Here is a 22,190-nt window from a genome sequence, read left to right as displayed (position 1 = left end):
CAAGTAGTAAAAAGAGATGACTTTGTCTTTGGTTACCATCGTTAGATATAACTGTACGATGATATAGCCGAACGAGATGAAGATGAAAGTAGTAAACGGCTCGAGAATGCTTACATCCTTGGTGTAATAAAACTCTACAATTATTATGCAAGGAACAAAGCCGTTACAAAGCCAAACATTCCAGACATCTTGTTTAATTTATTTATGTTCAATCAGTTTTAAAAATCACACCTGAATATATCAGGAATTTTTCAGAAAGTTAACATCCAAAAAAAATTTACTCTATTCCTATAACAGCTGTATTTCATTATATTTCATCATTTCATCAAACGTAGGCTTTTATAAGAATTAATTTAATTATTTACATTAAATTTAATTAAGATTAATCTCATTAAATTATTTAATTTATATACTTGAGTTAAAATTAATTTTTATTAATTCTTCTTTTAGTGATATACAGCTAATATATATATATTGTATCAGATGGTTATAAATTAATTAATTTTATCTGCAAAAAAATGGCAAGACATTTCGAAAAATTTTTAGTTTCAGTATCGAATGCTGATAATAATGGATTTCGTGCGCAGGAGTCATAATAATAGATCACTAAAAGAGAATACACAAAACTTTATAAAGAAAAATGTTTAAGTTAGTTGTAAAATCAATCAAAGATAATTTCGTTTGCATTGCATCGACAATTATTGTAATCCAAAAAATGCTTTCTTTCGAAGATGGGAACCTCATGACATATTTTAATGATATAATATTTTAATAATCAAAATTTCTATTTATCATTTTAAATGTCAAATGTTATTCCTGATATATATTTATAGTCAGATATATCCTAAATCTTCAGATATTATCTGTATTTTAAATTATAGATAAAATTGTATCCCCAAAATCTTACTGCTATTAGATCATTAAAATAAGCTTTATCTTATCAAACGACGCGGTAGTGTCCCGATGCCAAGTACATAAAAAACTGGATGAAAAGATTATAAAGATATATAAATTATAAAGATATATAGATTAATATATTTAGGTAAAAGTGCATAAAAGATTACACAGCACAGATTTTACTGCCGCCTGAATATGTGTAGAGAAGATTATTTTAAGTAATTTCCCGCAAAAAATATGCGATGGTATTAGTTTAGAAGATATAACAAGTTAAGGTTTGACAACTTTAATTTATATACATACAATGTTCTTAATGCCTAAGAACAGTACATAATACCTAAGAAAAACGTTAAAATTGTCAAAAACCTTAACTTGTTATATCTTTTAAATTAATGCTCCCCCGCTTATTTTTTAAAACTATATACATCAAGTAAAAGATGCTTTAGGAGTTAAAGGAATCTTAATTCATTTAGTATCGATTACAAATTAATACGTACGTAATGTATTGTATTAATTATATTGATTTCGGCTTTTTTATGTATTTGATATCGCGGGTATTTTTTCACCTAACCTTTGAGATTTTTTGATATAAAAAAATATTGAAGAATACAGAGCTTAAATCAAATTCAATAAAATTACAAGTCACTTTGACCTTATCCACTTTATTAATCGAAATGATTATATTGCGAAATGAAAAATCCCAATCATAAGATTATGTGATAAAATAACAATATAATCATCTTAGCAAATCTTTGACTTCATATCTTAATTCAAGTATCCGTAACACATTGTTGTTGCAATTTTTGTTGCACTAGAAAGTTAAAAGAGACTTCAACTGGCCTTTTTGAATATTATTATCGATCAATTTTGGCATACTTACATACGCGCGATATAATTACGATAATTTAATCTCTTTACGCAAGCATTAAGAGTTCTACGATAATGTATGTATGTCCTATTATGTATAAGTTTATAACAAACCCAACTGAATCGTCTTTAATCGCTTCTAATTTATAAGCGCGCATTATTTGATGATCTCCAACATCGATATCCAATATCATCGGATGAGACACATTTCTTCGACCATGGGCATACATCTAGCATTTTTCCTAATATCTTTTTATCATAATCATTACTATATCATTACTGTCATGATTAATATTTCTTTGTAATTTTTAATATTTCGAAAAATATCGTATATTTAAGATTACAAAATAAATATCTGTTCTTTAAATAATAAATTAGAAATTTTCCATTTTTCCTTTCTTTAAATATTCTAAAAATATCTAGATATTTTTAGGGATTTACTTGTAATATTTGCTAAATTAAATAGGATTTATACTTGTATTATCTGTTATGCTAAATTATCAATAAAAATTGGTATAATGAAATATGGTAACAAACGGGACAATAAAGGTTGTGTCGACGAATTAAATAAATTTTAGAATACAAAGAAAAAAATGTACAATATATGATACAAATTGATTAAAGTCATCTTCAAAAATCTTATGCAAGTACCGCTCATAACTTTTGATCAAATAATAACGCCAATCATATTATTATTATAATTGTGATTATATTAAATTTGTTGTGCAAAAATCATCATTACTTGCTCGTATTAGACCTTATGATATTGATAATTGTAAAAAATATCGAAAACAGTTATTATTATTGCACTAATCGAAATCAGTATCATTTTTATTGTTTCAAATACTCGGAATATAATATAATTATATAAAATTATGTATACGTGTAAATGTAGAAAAAAAAGAAATTTATTGAAATCCAGAAAAGAAAATTAAATATTTATTTACACACGTCACATAATTTTTACCTAAAACTAAATATGTATACAGAAATAATTTTTATTTAATTTGTTTATATGCAAAAGATGGCATTGAAATGATTATATAATTTTTTGATGCATATTTAACTGATATAAAATGTACTTTTTAATAGATATTTATGCTAGAAATCCAAATATATTTTATTAGAGGAAATTACGCAAATCTATTTCGAGAAACCGAAATGAATTTTATGAATCACAATATAAATCCGAGGAGCGTACTATTTATCGATTAGAGCACGATGTCAAATTAAAATTTGTCGACGAATATTAATTGACCTTTCACTCTGGGTGCAATAACGAAATAAATGAATGTCAGATTAAATATTTACATGTACAATTTTAAATTTTACTTACTTGACATAAACAATATATGACGCGAGATTTTAATTATTGACATAATTGATATATCATGCATTTTTTGGATCATCAATTATTAATTTACAAGAAGATATGCTATATTTTTGTAAGTATATATTGTATTTTAATTAGTCTGTATTAACAAATATCGCGTAAAAAAATACATTTTTGTAAAATTTTAAATCTATATTTTCATAAATTTATCATACAATCCTTTTGAACTTATAATTTATTGACATCTTACATAATGGATAGTATTTAAATAACGCCTAACTATTAATATTTTAGAATTAATTCAATACATAAAAACATATTCACAGAGCACGAAAAATATATGAGAAAAAAATATAAGAGATATGAAAAAAATTTATATATTATATATTTATATATTATATATATATTATATATATATATATATATATATATATATATATATATATTAAGTTAAACGGAAAGTTCGTTCTGTTTTCTGCTAAGAGATGACTCTAGATGTGAATACATGATGACTAATTTTGTTGTTTAATCTGTGATTTTGTAATTACTTTAATCTAGTATAATTAAGTTAATAGTTAAATTAATATTAGTAATAATTACTTTAATCTGATATTCGACAGGTGACACTCTAATACATATTTAAAAAAAATTTTGTAAAACTTAGTTGTGCTTTATATATTTTATTGCTTTTTATATTTGGTAGTTTAAAAACGGTAGTTTAAAAACGGACAATAATAATGCATATATTTATTGACATTTTACATAATATAGTGTTTTTTACTTTAAAAAAGACAAGAATGCAACATAAGTGAAAAGTAAGATTTGTGTCGTATATGAAGAGGTTTCAATAAAGAAGCGAACATGCCGAAAGTGATTTGCCAGATTCCGTACCGGAAATTTTGATCTCGATGATGTACCACGCTCAGGACGATCGGTCGAGTTGATGATGGTAAAATAAAGATATTAATTGAAATAATTCATGTTATACGAATCGAATTGAATGCGAAGACTCTTAAAATATTACAAACAGCCGTTGTTGAATATTTGTGCAATCTCGGACACGTAAATCGTTTTAATAATGGGATATCGCATAATTTGTCGGAAAAAATTTAATAGAATAAATTTTTGTATGCGATTCACTCTATAAACGGAATAAAAATGATTCATTTTTTAAATAAACCATCATCGGCGATGAAAAGTGAATTATTTACAACCATATGGTGCGAAAGAAATCGTGATATGATGAGCAGATATTATTTTATTATTAGACCAAAACAGGCTAAGGTAGACAGTTATTACTTTATTATTAGATAAAGCAGGATTTTATTCAAAGAATATAATGCTTTGCATCTGATAGGATTGGAAGGGAATCCTATATTACGAACTTTTATCAAAGAGTTAAACAAAATTAATTGAGATATACACTGTTTGCAATTAAACCTATTGAAGGCAACAATCGATCACAAGGAATTATCTATTCGTAAGAGAATTATTTTCATGACAACGCAAGACTGCATGTCTCTTTGACCACTCGGCAGAAATTAATGCAATTTAATCAAGATATTTTATCCCACCCGTCACATTCACTGGACTTTGCATCTCCCGATTACCATTTATCTCCGTCTCTGCAAAACTCGTTTAACGGCAAAAATTTCATATCCTCGGAAGTTTGCAAAAATCATTTGAAACAGTTTTTCGGCTAAAAACCTAAGAAGATTTACATGGATAGAACATGGATAGAATCATAAAGCTACCCAAAAGATGGCAAAGAGTTATTGGAAAAAATGACGCACACGTAGAGAAATAAAATTACATTTAAATAAAAAAGCATCTTTCAATTCGACCGAAGAAAACAGAACGAATTATCTATTTCCATATATATGCCCTTCTTCTATTAAGAACATTTTAGAAAAATCTTAGAGAAATATAAATTATTTATCTTTCCATTGAAGAGAGTCATTATTAATGCAATTATTGTGTCTGATTAAATATTACTACGCAGAATTGCAAAATTGTTATCCATTGTTCTTTTATGTAATCATTTTTTATCAGTTCCAATATGAAGATAAACGATGGATGTATATTTGTATGGATGTGTATTTGACTCGTAAACGTCTGTCTCTGCGCCGATATGCCAAATCATCATTCACGATGCGAATGATTTCGAAGTGGATAAACACAGTGCACTATATAAAATACCTGCTTCAACAAGGTTAACGCTAATCATAATCGCGACCTGCACATCTCACATTAATCCAGAAGTTCGCGACTATATTGGTGTAAGAAAGAAATATTCTCGATTTTCTCTCGAATCGAAGATCGATTCCTCGATAGACTCCTCGACTTATAAAATAACTTAGATTTATTACGAGGAAAAGAAATCGCTCGGACTAACGAATATTCAGCGCATTCTTGATGAGATCTGGAAATATATCTGTGAGACTTGGAAACGTGTGAGTCGGAAAAATGTGACAGTAATTTGTTAAAATTTCTCCAAGCGATATTTCGAACAGATGCACTTGGTTTGAATTCGCAATAGTAATACAATAGATTGGACATATTTGTAATTGTGTATAATGTATACTGTACATAAAGATTGAAAATACACAATCTTATGCGAGATTATTCGTGCAATTGAAAATACACTATGAACAACAATATTATGAACAACAATAATAAATTAATTTAATTAATTAACTTGAAGTTATCCAAAACTTTCTTTAAATTGCATCTCAAGTCAAGCGACGTTTTCGTCTCTTTTAAGCAGTCAACAGTCGATGAATGTTGATAAGATTTAAAATACTTTGTGCTACAATATCGAGCTAATTATAGAATATATAAATAAATAATGTTTATAAAGAGATATAAAATTGAACCGTAAAAGAAAGAGCGAGAAAATAAATGATACTTGTAAAAGATAAAAAAGGATTGATATTGTTCACTAAAATTATGAATCATATCTTTGTGCTCAGCCGAAAAAATATTGCTGCATAAATTATTGTTATATTATTCGATTGATTAAAATCATTGTTACATGTGTTATTATATTATTATAATATTCAATTGATTAATCAAGAAACAAGAATATTGAAAGGAAAAAAGCATCATGGTGAGTGTAATAGACATTAATAACACAAATGAGCATATCGATATTAATAATAGACGAACGGACATTGATAATTCTATTGAATTAACCAATGTTAATAATATCATGAATGAACAAATGGACATTGACAATAAACACATATCAACATGTGTGGACATCAGGGTATGTATATATTTCAGACAAAATGCAATAAATTTAAATTTTGATGTTGGAATGATAAATAAATTGCAAATGTTTTTTTTTAAATTTAAAAAGTTTTTTATGTATAAATCTTAGTGTATTTCATGTATTTTTATTTTTTCGATTTTTTCGATGTTGAAAGTTTCTGAATAATTCTTTTTGAAAATTGGTAACAGGGAAAAAATAATCTTTGTTTTTGTTTTCAAATTTGTCTCTATTATTTTTAATTAAATTAAATTATTTTTAATTAAGTTATTTTTAATTAAATTATTTAATTAAGTTTATACAATTTTATCTTTAATTATGAAACTTGTCGGGCTACTTTTACTTTATATAATTTTTTTCTCTTCTTTAATTAAATTATCTTTGAAGAATGAGACATTCCTCGAATTAAGATAACGTTTCAGAATTCATTAAATGTCATCGTTATCAAAAAATTTAAATAGGTATTATTATGGGAAACTCTGATATGCATTGTGCATTACATGCTACAATCATATAAATAAAAAATAATTACATTTGGATTGTATATTATATTTGGATAGTGTTGAAATTGTTTAACAGTTTTCTATTTACCTTAAGATATAATATATAGATGTGTGATCATAAAAAAATACTACAAAATTTAGAAAAAAATATAATATGGAAATAAATGTGATAATCTAACAATTCTATTAATCTTTTTCCTTTGCAGAGAACATCCCGCATCGCCGAAGAGGAGAAATGGGAACGAAATGGAGTAATTTATCAAGTATGTGTTTAAACTTCTTATATTCTTATAAAAGTGACATCATTCTTTTTTTTTTAATTACGTTTCTTAAAAAAAAGATAAAGATTTAAAATCATAAATGATAATATTACTTATCAAAAATTTAAATTTATATACATAAATATAGATGACATCATAAAATAACGAGCATATAAAGTATATTGCTGACAAAAATCTTATTTCGAAACTTACATAAAAAATAGTTAACATTAATATTAAATATTAATTAAACATTAAAACCATCTTTAATTTATTCCTCAAAAAATTTATTATTCCAGCTGTGTGCATAGTATTGCACTAAACGTGGCGTTAAACACAAACAATTTCATAATAAAATATTCTAAAATCTGTTTTTTAGAATATCAATGTTAAATCTCTAAATAACGTCTTACTCTCGTCTATTTATTATGTTATACGAGACGTTACGATTTTTGGTCAATAAAAAAAAATGCAATTATATGTGTACTATATATACATGACTTATCCATGATTTTGCAAAAAATTTTGAATTTTAATGATTGAATTTTGAATTTGAATGAGCATCTCAATGATAAGATATAGTCTGTCTGCAATTTACAAAATATCTTCTTTTGCATACATTTTAATATTTTCAAAATATGTATGAAATTTTATCATGCACGAATTATGCACGTCACATTTAGCGCCTCGAATTGAGTAAAACTCTATGATTTTCACCGCAAGATTTTAAAGTTCATTTTTTTGCCGGTTGTCTTTCCTGTCGTCTTCACAATCGTTTGTTAAACCGATTCTAATATTTCTTGTATTCGTAATAGTTGCACCGATAAATGCGTGCGATTATTCTAATAAAAAATTCGAAGGTTAGTTGATATGCGCTTTAGTTAATTTTAACATGTAGTAATGTATTATCTACAATGCTTTCGGTACTCAGTATTTTGAAAAATGCTATTATTCTCGACAAAAAAAATGACAAATTGTAAGTAATTTATAGTCGTAAAACATAATACATACATACATACGAAAACGCAGCACATTTCGGAATTTGTAGATAATACATTACTACATGCTAAAATTAACTAAAGCGCGTATCAACCAACCTTCGAATTTTTTAGTTTTTACATAATTTTTCTTGATGTGCCTAGAAATATAAATAGAAAAAAACGAAAAGTTTTTTCTATTTATAAAATACGTTTTTTTTGTGAAAAAAATAATAATCTTATTATTTTTAAAATTTTACTTTTTCAGGTGTTAAATTTTCAGGTTTAAAATTCAAGGAAAAATCAGGTTTAAATTTTCAGGTTTAAAATTTTACTTTTCAGGTTTAATATTTTTACATTTCCACTACTTATTTTTTATTATTTTTCATTTTTTAGATAAATTTTAAATAATCATTATTATTTTAAATGTAGTTCAAATCCTAAAGTTATATAGTTATATATAATTAGTATATTTATAATTAAATAAATTCTCCAAAAACAAATTAAAATTGAAATTGAATGAGTTGTTATTTTTATTATAGGTATAAAATATTATAGATACATATAAATCATATATTGTATTTGTTTTATAATTTACTACAAAAATATAATTAATTCATTAAAATTACTTCCGAAAAAAGGTAAATTAAAAATATAAGTATTAATTTTATCGATTAATTTGCTCGTTAATAAAAAATGTGAAGAAATAAAATAACATTATATTACAAAAATAAAAAATAACAAAATTTATTTATTTCAATTAAAAAAAGAAATGTTTTTTTCACTATTTTCTATTAGAAAAAAGAAACGTTTGTTTACGTCTTTACACCTGACATTTTTGCCTGATTCGTAATATTTCTCTTACAGATATTGATGGGCTTATGTGCCAATGTTGTCGTGCTGACTCCGGGAATGGGAGTTGGTTACTATGGCGTGGCACAACCTGCGATGACAGCTCCAAAAACCGACGATTTACAACTCGACGCTAATCAAGCAAATTGGGCGGGTAAGTAATATAAAATTTGTTGGAAAGATTTTTTATGACTTTCGATTATCGGAAAGAAAAAATTGTATCATCTTTTCTATTATTTACTAAAAATTAATATGCTGCAGCTACTACATTTGCGTTGACTATACCCCTCGGTTGTTTACTCACGAGCCCTGTGATGGAACGAGGAAGAAAACTCAGTATGGTCATGGCGTCGTTAATCTCAGTGGCGGGTTGGGTGACCATTTACTTGGCGAAAAGTTACGAGGTGCTTCTTGTGGGGAGTTCGATTTCCGGTATATCTACGGGCATGGCAGCTGCTCCAGCGACGATATACGCAGCAGAAATCGCGGAACCGAAGTGGCGAGGTACGATGGTCACGTGGACTAGCCTCTATTTCTCTATCGGTGGTCTTCTGGTTTACATCTTTGGATATATTTTCAAGGTAAAGGAGTTCACGAGTTGTGTTTAAATTAATCAAAAATAAATCGATCTCGTATCTTACTGCTATCACGATTTAAAAATTAATAATTAATTCTTAATTAAAAATATAGTAAATTAAGTGCGTATAGTTATATAATCATTGATATACATGCGGCATATAATATGAAATAATGCATATAATCTTTGCAACTCTATTTTTTTCTTCTAAAGAATGACTGGCGCTTAGTGGCTTTGATGTGCGCCATATTTCCAGTGGTGTCGATTGCTCTGACATTGCTAGTGATGCCCGAGTCACCGTTATGGCTTCGAGACCAAAATCGGCCCGAGGAAGCGCTGAAGATCATGAAAAAATTTCGTGGCATACCAAAAGACCAACCGGCTCCGGCGGAAGTTCTATTCGAGCTGAAGCCACAGTCGCAGGAGAAGGATCGGAATCTGCTAAAACACCTGATGAAGAGGAGTTCTCTGGTGCCATTTGTCATAATGAACAGCTATTTCCTCTTTCAGCAATTCTCTGGAACCTTTCTTGTCACGTACAATGTTGTCACAATTATGGAGAAATCTGGAATCCAGATAGATCCTTACATCGGTGCCATTCTGATAGGCGTCGCACGCCTCATAGCTAGTTTTCTAGCGACAGAAGTGTGCCGAAGATTAGGTGTACGAATACCATCGATAATTTCCGGAATCGGAATGACGATTTTTATAGGTGGTCTATCACTCTATCTTTTCCTAGCCGAGAAAGGAACTGTCATATCAGATAAAGGCATAATCCCAACAACATGCATGATGCTGTTTATCTTTACGAATACTTTGGGTTACCTGACAATCCCGTTCGCCATGGTGGGCGAAATATATCCGTCCAAAGTCAAAGATATACTGTCCAACGTGACAGTCTCTATATGTTACTTGGTCAGTGCGATAACCGTCAAGATATACCCGGATATGGAGAGATTGATGCACATGTACGGCGTATATTTCTTCTTCGGTATTGTCTCCCTTATCGGTTTAATATTCATCATATTTTTCTTGCCCGAGACGAAGGGAAAGACTTTGAGCGAGATCGAGGATATGTTCTCCAAGAAGAAGGTCTCTGAATTATCAGCGGAAAAAGTAGTCGGAGAAATTCCCAGTATTCCAAACCGTGTCGATTCTCTAGAAAATTAAAAAAAATTGTTTTTAAGTGTTAAAAAATAAAGCATGGTTCGAAATTAATATTAAATATCCGAAGAAAGTCGAAATCAAACTGCACTGTGAAAATTGTGAAGTTGAAATAAACGTTATGTCGTTTTGTCATGCTTCGAATCGCAATGATTTAAAAGGTATAATTAAAATAATGAAATAACTCAATGTTTATTTCAAATGCGAGATCTCTTCTTAATGTTGTATACTTTATAAAGACTTAAAAAAGAAAAAAGCTGTAGAAATATATTAATGTTTACAAAGAGAAAACTTATTGCAAGAGAATCATAACGTAAATATTGTTATATATATCTAAAACTTAGCTTCATATGCTAATGTGTTCGTAAATGCTATGTAAATTTAAAAATTAAATTTGTATTAGTCTGCAAAAAAGATTCGTAAAGATCTCTCGAAAAAGATAAGACGATAATATATCGAATTATTTTATTAAAATCGATTATATATTTACAGTTTAAGAACGTTTTGACCGGAGTTATATCTTTGAGAGAATTAAAGTTCAAGATTCCATAATATATTATATTGTAAATACAACTAAATACCCTCTTATCGCAAAAAGATAGATTAATATGTCATCTTCATTGTTGACTTAAAAAATGATATATATCAGTAATACGTATAATGTATTAAATCTGAGATTTATTTGCGTATGATAAACTGTAATATTACTTGACAATCAAAAATGTTGTAAAGTAGTAGTTAAAGCACGAAAATAGTACTTGTATGAATATTAAAACTAGCGAGTCGCGCAATGACATGTTTTGCTTATTTCCGCTGATCATCTTTATGCCAAAAAACGTAAGTTATATCTGATTATTTCCTTTGACGCGATCATAAAAATCGAGTGTCGGGCATTAATAAACATAAAAATATTCACATTAACATTGTTTATATATTCAACATTGAAGAGTTTTCTGATGTTGCAATTGATTTTACTTCGCGATTTCGGAATATCATTTTTAACGAATATCTTTTATAATAAATTACATCTACTTTTATAATAAGTTATATCTATTTTTTATATCGTCCAAATTATTTTGCACGGAAAAATCGAATTTATAGGACTTCAAAATTTGTCAATTTTAGTTCTTTAGCATTTTATTGATTAAATCAATTCATAATCAAATTTACATATGTATTCTAAGTTATATTAAACAATGTATTATATATGTGACGATGTAAATATAGGTAATTTATGTAAATAGTATATAAATTCATAAATATACACATTTATAAATATATTTAGTACTTTATTATTAAAATCTTAAATAATAAATTAAGTATTACGTAACAATTATAATAATTAAATAATAAACACAAACGATTATTATGATTACTGACAGTAATAGTAGATGGTATAATAATAGTAAGCAATATAACATATAATAATAATATAGAATAATTGAAATCATAATTTTTTATCATAATACTCTCTAATAGATGCACAATTATCAAAATAAATTATTATCTACAAGATAGTACAGGAAAAGAAATATTATTTATCAAAACTAAGAAATTAAACATTTTAAGAGATGATAATTTCTTAATATACATTAGCATGCAAGATTACAATTTTACAATTGAGAGAGAGAGAGAGAGAAAAACAGAAAGAAAGAAACATTATTGACATTAAATCGCTTGAGTCAATTATCTATCTACTATTTAGTATTTAATTAAGTCCAGATCTTATAAAATATAAAATAATTAATAAAATGCAAGATAATTAAGATAATAAAAATTAATTTAATTCTATTAAAGATAATTCTATTAAGGATAAATTCTATTAAGGATAATTAATTAAAAATTGAAACTAGGCTACATGCGTTTTTTACACCTAGAACATGAGTCGATCTTATGCATAAAGTAAAACTCTGTTGATGGAAATTGTATCTCTTATTCTTTTTCGTATTCAATCCCTATTGTCAACAATATAATCAACGATAATTAATTAGCAGCTCGACACTAATGACCATTCAATTATCTATCGTATGGTAAAATACAGCAATGTGCATCTTTCCTCTTATGGTTTAACGATGATGACTCCGCTGATATTGATTCTATCATTTTTCCTTGTTAAACTATTACTTTGTGCAGATTTTTTGCAGAATTCGAATTTGTAAATTAACGTATAACTTATCGTTTCAGAATTATTTAAGTCTAAAAAGAACAAAAATGACTATTTTAACACACACTTTAAATTAGAATATCTCCGAATCCTGATAAAAAAATTTGGATATGGGTAGATTCAGTTTCAGCACATCGAAAATTTTCGCAATCATATACTCTGCTTTTTGGATCTGAAAGAAATATTATTTTACAAGTCTGTGTTATCCGTGCAAATTTTTATTCGCAAAAATCTATCGTTTGAACAGTCAGTGTGCAAGTAGTTCATGAATGTTGATGAGATTTAAAGTATTTTACTTTAAAACATCATGAAGATCTCCTCTTTTCGTCACTCTGTCGAATTTAATATGTAGAAAATTCACTTACGTGAATTGTTCAAATTTAACAAATGTGAAAGTTGTATACGATGTCATTAAAATGTAATAAACACAAGCTGCACTCGCAGTTTATACAATAGCTGTATATACAACAGCTTATATATATTATCAGATAATTAAATAATTAGTTTTAATAAAAAGATAACAAGGCATTTCGAAGAACGTTTTATCAGTATAAGTAGTAACAATAGTAGTGCACGATCGAGTTGCAAGATATATTCAATTCCTGTGCTGTCTTTTGTAAAGTGAACAATACTTTTATTTCCAGTGAAATAAAATTTGCTAGAATCAATTGTAATCAAAATTGATTTATCACTGCGTATTTGTTTATAATAATTTTTATTTTTATTTTCAAATTTGTTTACATTATTTTTCCTTTATTCAATTTTGCTTTCAATTCACAATTCGGTGATATTTTTACTTCATGTATATCTTTTTCTCTTCGTTATCGGAATTATTTTTGAAGAATGTTGGTGCATTGCATCCTTATGATTGCGATTATGATTCAGAGTTCATCAAGTTCGATGAGTCGTTATCGAGAAATTTAAATAAATATCATGAGAAACACTAATAGTATAGCAATTGCGAATGTTTCAATCATATGAAAAATAATTATATTTGGATGTTGTTAAAATTGTTTGACAGTTTTTTATTTATTTCTTATGATTTTTAATATATAAATCACACAAAAGAAATATTACAAAAATTATAAAAAGACATAATATGGAAATTCAAACGATAATCTAAAAATTTTATTAATCACTTTCTTTCGCAGATGTTATCCAGCATCAGTGAAGAAAAAAAGTGGGAACGAGATGGAATAATTTTTCAGGTATGTGCTAAAACTCTTACAAAAATAATGACATTATTTTTTTAATTAATTACTTTTCTTAAAAACTTTCCTTAAAAAATAAAGATTTAAAATATTACGTCACGATCGTGAACGATAATATCATTTTCAAATTTTCAAATTTATACACATAAATATGAATGACATCGTAGAAAAATGGGCATATAAAGTATATTAATGACAAAAATATTATCTCAAAATCTATATAAAAAAGTAGCTAATATTACTACAAATATTACTATCTAATATATTAATATTAAATATTTACTAAATATTAAATTAACCATTTTTTATTTATTAAATACGTTTTTAATTATCTTCTGTATTTCCTGTCATCTCCACTATCGTTTGTGAAACTGATTCTAATATTTCTTGCATTCGTAACAGTTGCATCGATAAGCACGTGCGATTACTCTGATAAAAAATTCGATGATACACACTTTAATTAACCTTAACATGTCGTGGTATCTACAATGTTTCTTGTAACTATTTACCGTGTTTTCGCACGTGTATTATGCTTTGTGACTATAAATTATGGAGTCATTTTTATGGGTAATGTTTTTTCGAAATGCTATTATCATGTTTTACATTTTTAGTTAGGTGATATCTTGAGGGATTGTTTCGATTATATAGATATAAATCATATCGTAATAATTTCGTTGTTGTAATTTGCTACAAAAACCTCTTTAATTCATTAAAATTATTCTCCTCTTTAATTCATTAAAATTATTTTCGAAAAAGATAAATTAAAAATATAAGAAACGAAAAAAAGTATGTTTTCTTTTTAATGTTGATTCTCTATTAGAAAAAAGCAATTTGTTTGCACCTTTTTTTGTCTAATTCGCAATATTTCTTCTACAGATATTGATGAGCGTGTGTGCCAATGTTGTTGTGATGGGTCCGGCGATGAGCTTTGGTTACAGTGCCGTGGCAGAACCCGTGATGAGAGCTCCAAAAACCAATGATTTACAACTCGACGCTGTTCAGGCAAATTGGATGGGTCAGTGATATAAAACTTGTCGAAAGATTCTTCGCGACTTTTGGTTATTAGAAAGGAAAATTTGTGTCGCTTTCATTATTTACTAAAAATTAATATGTCGCAGCTACTGCATCTGCGTTGGGTATACCCCTTGGTTGTTTTGTCTCGAGCTTTGTGATGAGACGAGGAAGGAAGATCAGCATGTTTGTGACGTCATTAATTTCACTGGTGGGTTGGGTGACTATTTACATGTCGAACAGTTACGTACAGATTCTTGTAGGAAGAACGATTTCCGGTGTATCTGTAGGCATGGCATCGGTCCCGACGACGGTATATGTGGCAGAAATAACGGGGCCGAAGTGGCGAAGTACGATGATCACGTGGACCAGCTTCTTCATGGGTCTCGGTATTCTCCTCATTTATATCTTTGGATATATTTTCAAGGTAAACAAATTCGGGAGTTCTATTTAAATCAATCACAAATCAATTTCGCATGTCACTGTCGTCACACCAATTATTAACACTTGTTTAAAAATGCCGTAAATTAAATATTGTAATAGTTATGTAATCATTGGCATACGTACAGTATATAAACGAATAATGATGTATATAATTTTAACAACTCTATTTTTTCTCTTAAAGGATGATTGGCGACTAATGGCCTTGATGTGTGGTCTACTTCCAGTGATGGCGATTATTCTGGCTTTGCTAGTGATACCAGAGTCACCACTATGGCTCCGGGATCAGAATCGGTCCGAGGAAGCGCTGGAGATCATGAGAAAGTTCCGTGGTATACCAAAAGGCAAGCCGACTCCTACAGAACTTTTGCTTGAACTGGAACCGCGGCCACAGAGGGAGAATCAAAATCTACTACAACATTTGATGAAGAGAAGTTCTGTGATGCCATTTGTTATAATGCTCAGCTACTTCTTCTTTCAGCAATTCTCTGGAATTTTTGTTGTTATATACAACGCTGTCACGATTATGGATAAGTCTGGTGTCCAGATAGATCCTTACATCGGCGCCGTCATAATTGGCGTAGCACGTCTCATAGCTTGTCTCCTAACGAGCGCAGTGTCTCAAAAATTCGGACGACGAATCTCGTCGATAATTTCCGGCATCGGGATGACGATTTTCATGGCTAGTTTATCGCTATACCTCTTCCTAGCTGAAAATGGAATTGTCATATCAGATAAAGGGATAATCCCAGTAGCATGTATAATCTTGTATATTTTCGCGAGCACTTTAGGTTACCTAATAATTCCGTTCGCCATGGTGGGCGAAATATATCCGTCCAAAGTCAAAGATATACTATCCAACTGGACGGTCGCTATAGGTTATATCTTTAGCGCGATAACTGTTAAGACATATCCGGATATGCTGAAATTGATGAACATGCACGGCGTTTTTTTCTTCTTCGGTATTGTCTCCTTTATCGGTTTAATATTTATCATATTATTCTTGCCCGAGACGAAGGGAAAGACTTTGAGCGAGATTGAGGATATGTTCTCCAAGAAGAAGATGTCTGAATTATCAACGAAAGGAGCAATTCCAAGTATTTCAAACGCGTCGGTTCTCTAAAAATTGAAAAAGTTGCTTTTAGGTGTTAAAAAATAAAGCGTGGTTCGAAATTAATATTCAATATCCGAAGAAAGTCGAAATCAAACCGCACTGTGGAAATTGTGAAGTTGATGAAATAAATGTTATGTCATTTTGTGATGCTTCGAATCGCAATGATTGATAAAAGATATGATTAAAATGATGAAATAACTCAATGTTTATTTCAAATGCGAGATCTCTTCTTAATGTTATATATTTTATAAAGACTTAAAAAAGAAAAAAGCTGTAGAAAATATATTAATGTTTACAAAGAGAAAACTTATTGCAACAGAATTAGAACGTAAACATTGTTATATATCAAAACTTGGCTTTATATGCTAATATGTTTAATAAAATGTATGTAAATTTGAAGATTTAGTATTAGTAGTGTATTAGTTCGTAATGAATAAGAGATACATAAAGATTTCTCGAAAAATATAAGAGAACAATATATCGGATTATTTTATTAAAATCTATTATATATTTATATATTTACATATTTATATATTTACATTATATATTTATAGTTTAATAGCGTTTTATGAAGTTTTATCTTCGAGACAATTAAAGTTCAAGATTCCATAATATGTAATGTTATATAATATATTATATTGTAAATACACTAAATACTCTTTTATCGTAAATAGATAGATTAATGTGTCATCTTCATTGTTGAAGACTTAAAAAATGTTATATATCAATAATACGTATAATGTATTAAATCTAAGACTTATTTGCGTATGATAAACTGTAATATTACTTGAGACAATCAAAAATGTTGTGAAGAGATAGTTAAAGCATGAAAATAGTACTTATATAAATGTTTAATACTGGCAAGTCGCGTAATAACATGTTTTGTTTATTTCCGTTGATCGTTAATAAACGTAAATTATATCTAATTTATTTCCTTTGACGCGATCATAAAAATTGAGGCGTTAATAAGCATGAAATTATTCACGTGCAACATTGTTTACATATCCAAGATTAAAGAACTTTCTGATGCTGCGATTGATTTTATTTCGCGATTTTGAAATATCACTTTTAACGAATACCTTTTATAATAAGTTATATATCTACTTTTTATATCGTACAAATTATTTTGCACGGAAAAATCGAACGATTTTATAGAACTTCAAAATTTGTCAATTTTAAAGTTCTCTAGCATTTTATGAATCAATTCATAATCAAATTTACAAATTCATCTAAGCTATATTAAAAATATATTATATATGTGACGATGTAAATATACGTACTACATTAATTTATAAATATATTTTGTACTTTATTATTAAAATCTTAAACAATAAATTAAATTATAATACGTAACAATCATAATAAAAATCTAAAATATTTAATATGTAGAATTTAATATGTAGAAAATTCACTTTCGTACGTGAATTGTTCAAATTTAACAAATATGAAAGTCATATATGATGTCATTCAAACGTAATAAACACGAGCTGCACTTGCAGTGTTTATATATATACAGGGTGTCCCAAAACTCATAATCAATCTTTCAAAAACAGATTCCTGGGATCATTTGGAGACGATTTTCCCTCAGCGAAAATGTCGATGAAGGCCATCATTTTTATGTTCCCGATTTTTGTCATCATATATCTTTGCAATTAAGTCTTAAATTAAAACTCAACTAAAGTAAACTCTATTTAAAATTAATCAAAGAATGTGGTTTTGTTAATATTTTATTTCTACAAAGCTTAGTTTACGAAAAACCCCTTATTTCCAATCAATTATAATTCGAAAATTATTAGTGTCTTGACATTTTCGTTGAGGAAAAATCGTCTTCAGATGATCCCAGAAATCTGTCTTTGAAAAATTGATTATGAGTTTTGGAACACCTTGTATATACAATATATATATATACACAACAACTTATGTATATTATCATATAATTAAATAATTAATTTTGCGTGTAAAAAAATAACAAGGCATTTCGAAGGACGTTTTACCAGTATCAATAGTGACGATAGTAACGCACGATCGAGTTGCTAGATATATTCAATTCCTGTGTCGTTTTTTGTAACACGGACAATACTATTATTTCTAATGAAAACAAGTTTACTATCAGAATCAACTCTAATCAGAATTAATTCATCACTGCGTATTTGTTTATCAATAAATAAGGTATGTTTATAGTGAATCTTGTAAAAAGAGTGATGTATTTCTAATTAAGAAAGGATATACACAAAACTTTATAAAGAAAAAATTTTTAGTCAATTGTAAAATCAGTGCGTCAAAGATAATTTCATTTGTATTGTATCAATTATTATAGTTAAAAAATACTTTCTTTTGAAGACAAAGGCTGTTACTCCATAATATATTTCAATGGTACATAATATTTTAACAATCAAAATTTCTATTTGCAATTTTACATGTCATACGTTATTTCCTATATATCTATATTTATATATGTATCATAAATCTTCAAATATTATTTGCATTAAATTATAAATAAAATTGTATCCAAAATTTTACTTAATTAAGTCATTAAAATAAGCATTACTCTATAAATATATACTAAAGAAAATCTATCAGCTTATAAATCAGATCCGCAAAATTACAAGTCATTTTGATTTATCCGCGTCATTAATGGAATTAATGATTATATTGTGAAAAGATAAGGTCCTAATCACAAGATAATCTGATAAAATGACAACATAATCTTAACAAATCAACTTTGGCTTCATATCTTAATTCAAGTATCCATAGCACGTCACCAAGATTTGTCGTAGTTACGTGAATTTCTTGTTGCGCCAAAGAATTAGAAGAGACTTTAACCGATCTGTTTGAATATCATATTATCGGTCAGTCCCTCGTCATATGTGCATAGTTATGACAAAATTAATCTTCTTACGCAAGCGCTATAAGTTCCACGATAACATATGTCCTATTACGTACAGGCTTATATATGTACGGCTGAGTCGTCTTTAATCGCTTCTAATTCATAAACGCGTGCCATTCGATGACCTCTAACACTGATATCACTCTAACACTGATATCTTAACCTAACTCAACATCATCTAATGAGGCACATTTCTACGATCCTGGGCATTTTTTCTAATATTTTTTCATCATAACTGTCATTATTAAAATTTATTTTTAATTATCATACAGACAATTATTTAATATTTTATTTAATTCTGTAAAAATATATTATTAAAATCGAAAAATATGTTTATTAAGATTACAAAATAAGTGTCTGTTCTTTAGATAATGCATTCTTCTTTCATTAAATATTCTGAAAACATCTAAATATTTTTAGGGATTTATTGTAGTGTCTGCTACATTAAATAGGATTTATACTTGTACTTGTTAGGCTCTAAATCATTAATAAAAATTAATGAAACACGATGGCATTGCGGGACAATAATAATTTGAATTTACGTTTGCGTCGACGAATTAAATGAATTTAAAGCAAAGAAAGAAATAATACTCAAATTTATTTAATTCATCTCCAAAATCTTATACAACAAAATATTGCTTGTAACTTTTGGCCAAGCAATAACGTTAATCACATTATTATTACGCTTGTGATTAAATTTTGTTGTGCAAAAAATTAACATTATTTGCTCAAGCTTCAAGATATTGGCAATTGTAAAAAATACCTTTTGAAAATAACTATTATTGTTCTAATCAAAATCAGTATTATTTTTATTGTTTCGAATATTCGGAATACAATATAATTGTATAAAATTATATATAAATGTAGAAAAGAAAAGAAATCTAGAAAAGAAAATTAAGTATTTACTTACATATATTACATATAATTTTATACATAATTTTCATCTAAATAAATATAAATATAAAAAACCGACTTTTTATTACAATTGTATATGCAAAAATTGACATTGATTAATTACAATATATAATTTTTTGATGCATATAATTTGTGACTGCTATAAAATGTACTTTTTTAATGGATATCTATGCTAGAAATCTAATGTAGCATATCTCATTAGAGGAAATTACGCAAATCAATGTTGAGAAAACCGGAATGAATTTTACGAGTTACAATATAAATCCATGGAAAAGTGGCATAGAATTTATCGATTGAAACACGAAGTCAATTTAAAATTTGTCGCCGACTAATTGGCCTTTCACTCTGACTGGATCCAATAGCGAAATGGACGGGTTTTCAGATTAAATATTCATATGTGCAATTCTATAATGTACTACAAATTTTAATATTTTGCTTAATATAAATTATATTTATAAATTAAATGATATAAATTACATGATATGAGATCTTAATTGACAAAATGATATATATATTTTTTCTATTTGTTATTGATTAATTTACAAAAAGTATAAGGTATGTTATATTTTTACATACATATATGTATTTTAATCAGCTTATATTTATTTTATTTTAATCAGCTTTTATTTTAATCAACTTATATTGATAAAACATAGCGTAAATATCGCGCAAAAATTATTTTACATTTCTATGTAAAATGTTAAATCTATATTTCCATAATAAAAAAATCTATAATAAAAATCCATATTTTCATAAATTTATGGAAAATATTTAAATAACTCATAACTATAGAATAATTAATATTTCAGAATTAATTCAATACACAAATATATATTCGTAGACTCAGCGTGGAAAAAATATATAGAGCTATAAAAAGTTTTAAATTCAAACAATATATTGCTATATTATTATAATTGTTATAATTATATTCTTCTGTTTTCATTTTTAATAATTATATACATCATCTTTTTCTATCGAAAGCATCTCAGAATAATTTTCAAAGCTGATAAATTTTTTTCTCATTAAAAAGAGCCACCATCAGAAATGCAATTATTATGTTTGATCAAATATTATTACTCAAAATTACAAAATTGCCATTTTTTACGTAACATTTTTTACGTAACACCTCTTTATCAATTCTAATATGAAGATAAATCAATGAATGTATATTTGGTACTTGCAAATGTCGCTCTGCGCCGATACGGCAAATCATCATTCACGATGTGAATGATCTCGGAGTGGAGAAACACAGTCGGCATTATATAAAATCCCTGTTGTCTTTAGTCAACAACGGTCAGCGCTGACCACAGCTTGCACGTCTCGCGAAGCTCACGAATGTGTCGATGTAAATAAGAGAAATATTGCTGATTGTTGCTCGAATCAATTGTATGGTATAACAGACTCTTCGACTTATAAAATAATCTAGACTTGTTATGACGAAATGAAATCGCTCGAACTGAATAGCGAGTATTCAGCGCGCTCTTTATGAGATTTGGAGATATATCTATGAGACTTGGAAACGCGCGAGTCGGAAAAACGCGACAGTTGTTCGTTAGAATTTATCGAAGCAATATCTCGAACATCACATGTGCATTTGGTTTGAATTCGCAAACAGTATACGATAGATTAGACACGTTTGTAATTGTTATATAAAGATCGAAGGTACACAATCTCGCATGAGATTATCCGGAATTCTATCGGGTGAAAAGCACAAATAATTTTTAGCGCAACCATATTTATTATATA

General features: G+C 27.7%; 2 protein-coding genes across 2 annotated transcripts; both read left to right on the top strand.

Annotated features, from left to right (window-relative positions):
* The first annotated feature begins 5,984 nt into the window (after nt 1-5,984).
* Nucleotides 5,985-11,255, top strand: LOC105251125 (facilitated trehalose transporter Tret1-2 homolog). Its single transcript, XM_011257670.3, has 5 exons — nt 5,985-6,365; nt 7,078-7,134; nt 8,976-9,114; nt 9,222-9,541; nt 9,751-11,255. Exons 1-5 carry the CDS (start codon nt 6,204-6,206, stop codon nt 10,705-10,707), a joined length of 1,635 nt encoding a protein of 544 aa, XP_011255972.1. The 5' UTR covers nt 5,985-6,203; the 3' UTR covers nt 10,708-11,255.
* A 2,181-nt stretch (nt 11,256-13,436) lies between these two features.
* On the top strand, nt 13,437-16,871 carry LOC105251138 (facilitated trehalose transporter Tret1). Its single transcript, XM_020027462.2, has 5 exons — nt 13,437-13,486; nt 14,017-14,073; nt 14,953-15,091; nt 15,195-15,514; nt 15,713-16,871. Exons 2-5 carry the CDS (start codon nt 14,017-14,019, stop codon nt 16,649-16,651), a joined length of 1,455 nt encoding a protein of 484 aa, XP_019883021.2. The 5' UTR covers nt 13,437-13,486; the 3' UTR covers nt 16,652-16,871.
* Nucleotides 16,872-22,190: the final 5,319 nt, after the last annotated feature.

This window comes from Camponotus floridanus, unplaced genomic scaffold (genome assembly GCF_003227725.1).
Source record: "Camponotus floridanus strain SB8 unplaced genomic scaffold, Cflo_v7.5 scaffold144, whole genome shotgun sequence".
Lineage (NCBI taxonomy): Eukaryota > Metazoa > Arthropoda > Insecta > Hymenoptera > Formicidae > Camponotus > Camponotus floridanus.
The sequence above is the reverse complement of the archived record's forward strand: the minus strand, read 5'-3'. Positions and strand labels throughout refer to the sequence as shown.

Excerpts from the sequence above, each read along its gene's own strand:
- LOC105251138 (XM_020027462.2), top strand. The coding sequence starts at position 14,017 with ATGTTATCCAGCATCAGTGAAGAAAAAAAGTGGGAACGAGATGGAATA. Across the intron at positions 14,074-14,952 it reads GAGATGGAATAATTTTTCAG|ATATTGATGAGCGTGTGTGC; the intron begins GTATGTGCTAAA and ends TTTCTTCTACAG. Across the intron at positions 15,515-15,712 it reads TCTTTGGATATATTTTCAAG|GATGATTGGCGACTAATGGC; the intron begins GTAAACAAATTC and ends TTTCTCTTAAAG.
- LOC105251125 (XM_011257670.3), top strand. The coding sequence starts at position 6,204 with ATGGTGAGTGTAATAGACATTAATAACACAAATGAGCATATCGATATT. Across the intron at positions 7,135-8,975 it reads GAAATGGAGTAATTTATCAA|ATATTGATGGGCTTATGTGC; the intron begins GTATGTGTTTAA and ends TTTCTCTTACAG. Across the intron at positions 9,542-9,750 it reads TCTTTGGATATATTTTCAAG|AATGACTGGCGCTTAGTGGC; the intron begins GTAAAGGAGTTC and ends TTTCTTCTAAAG.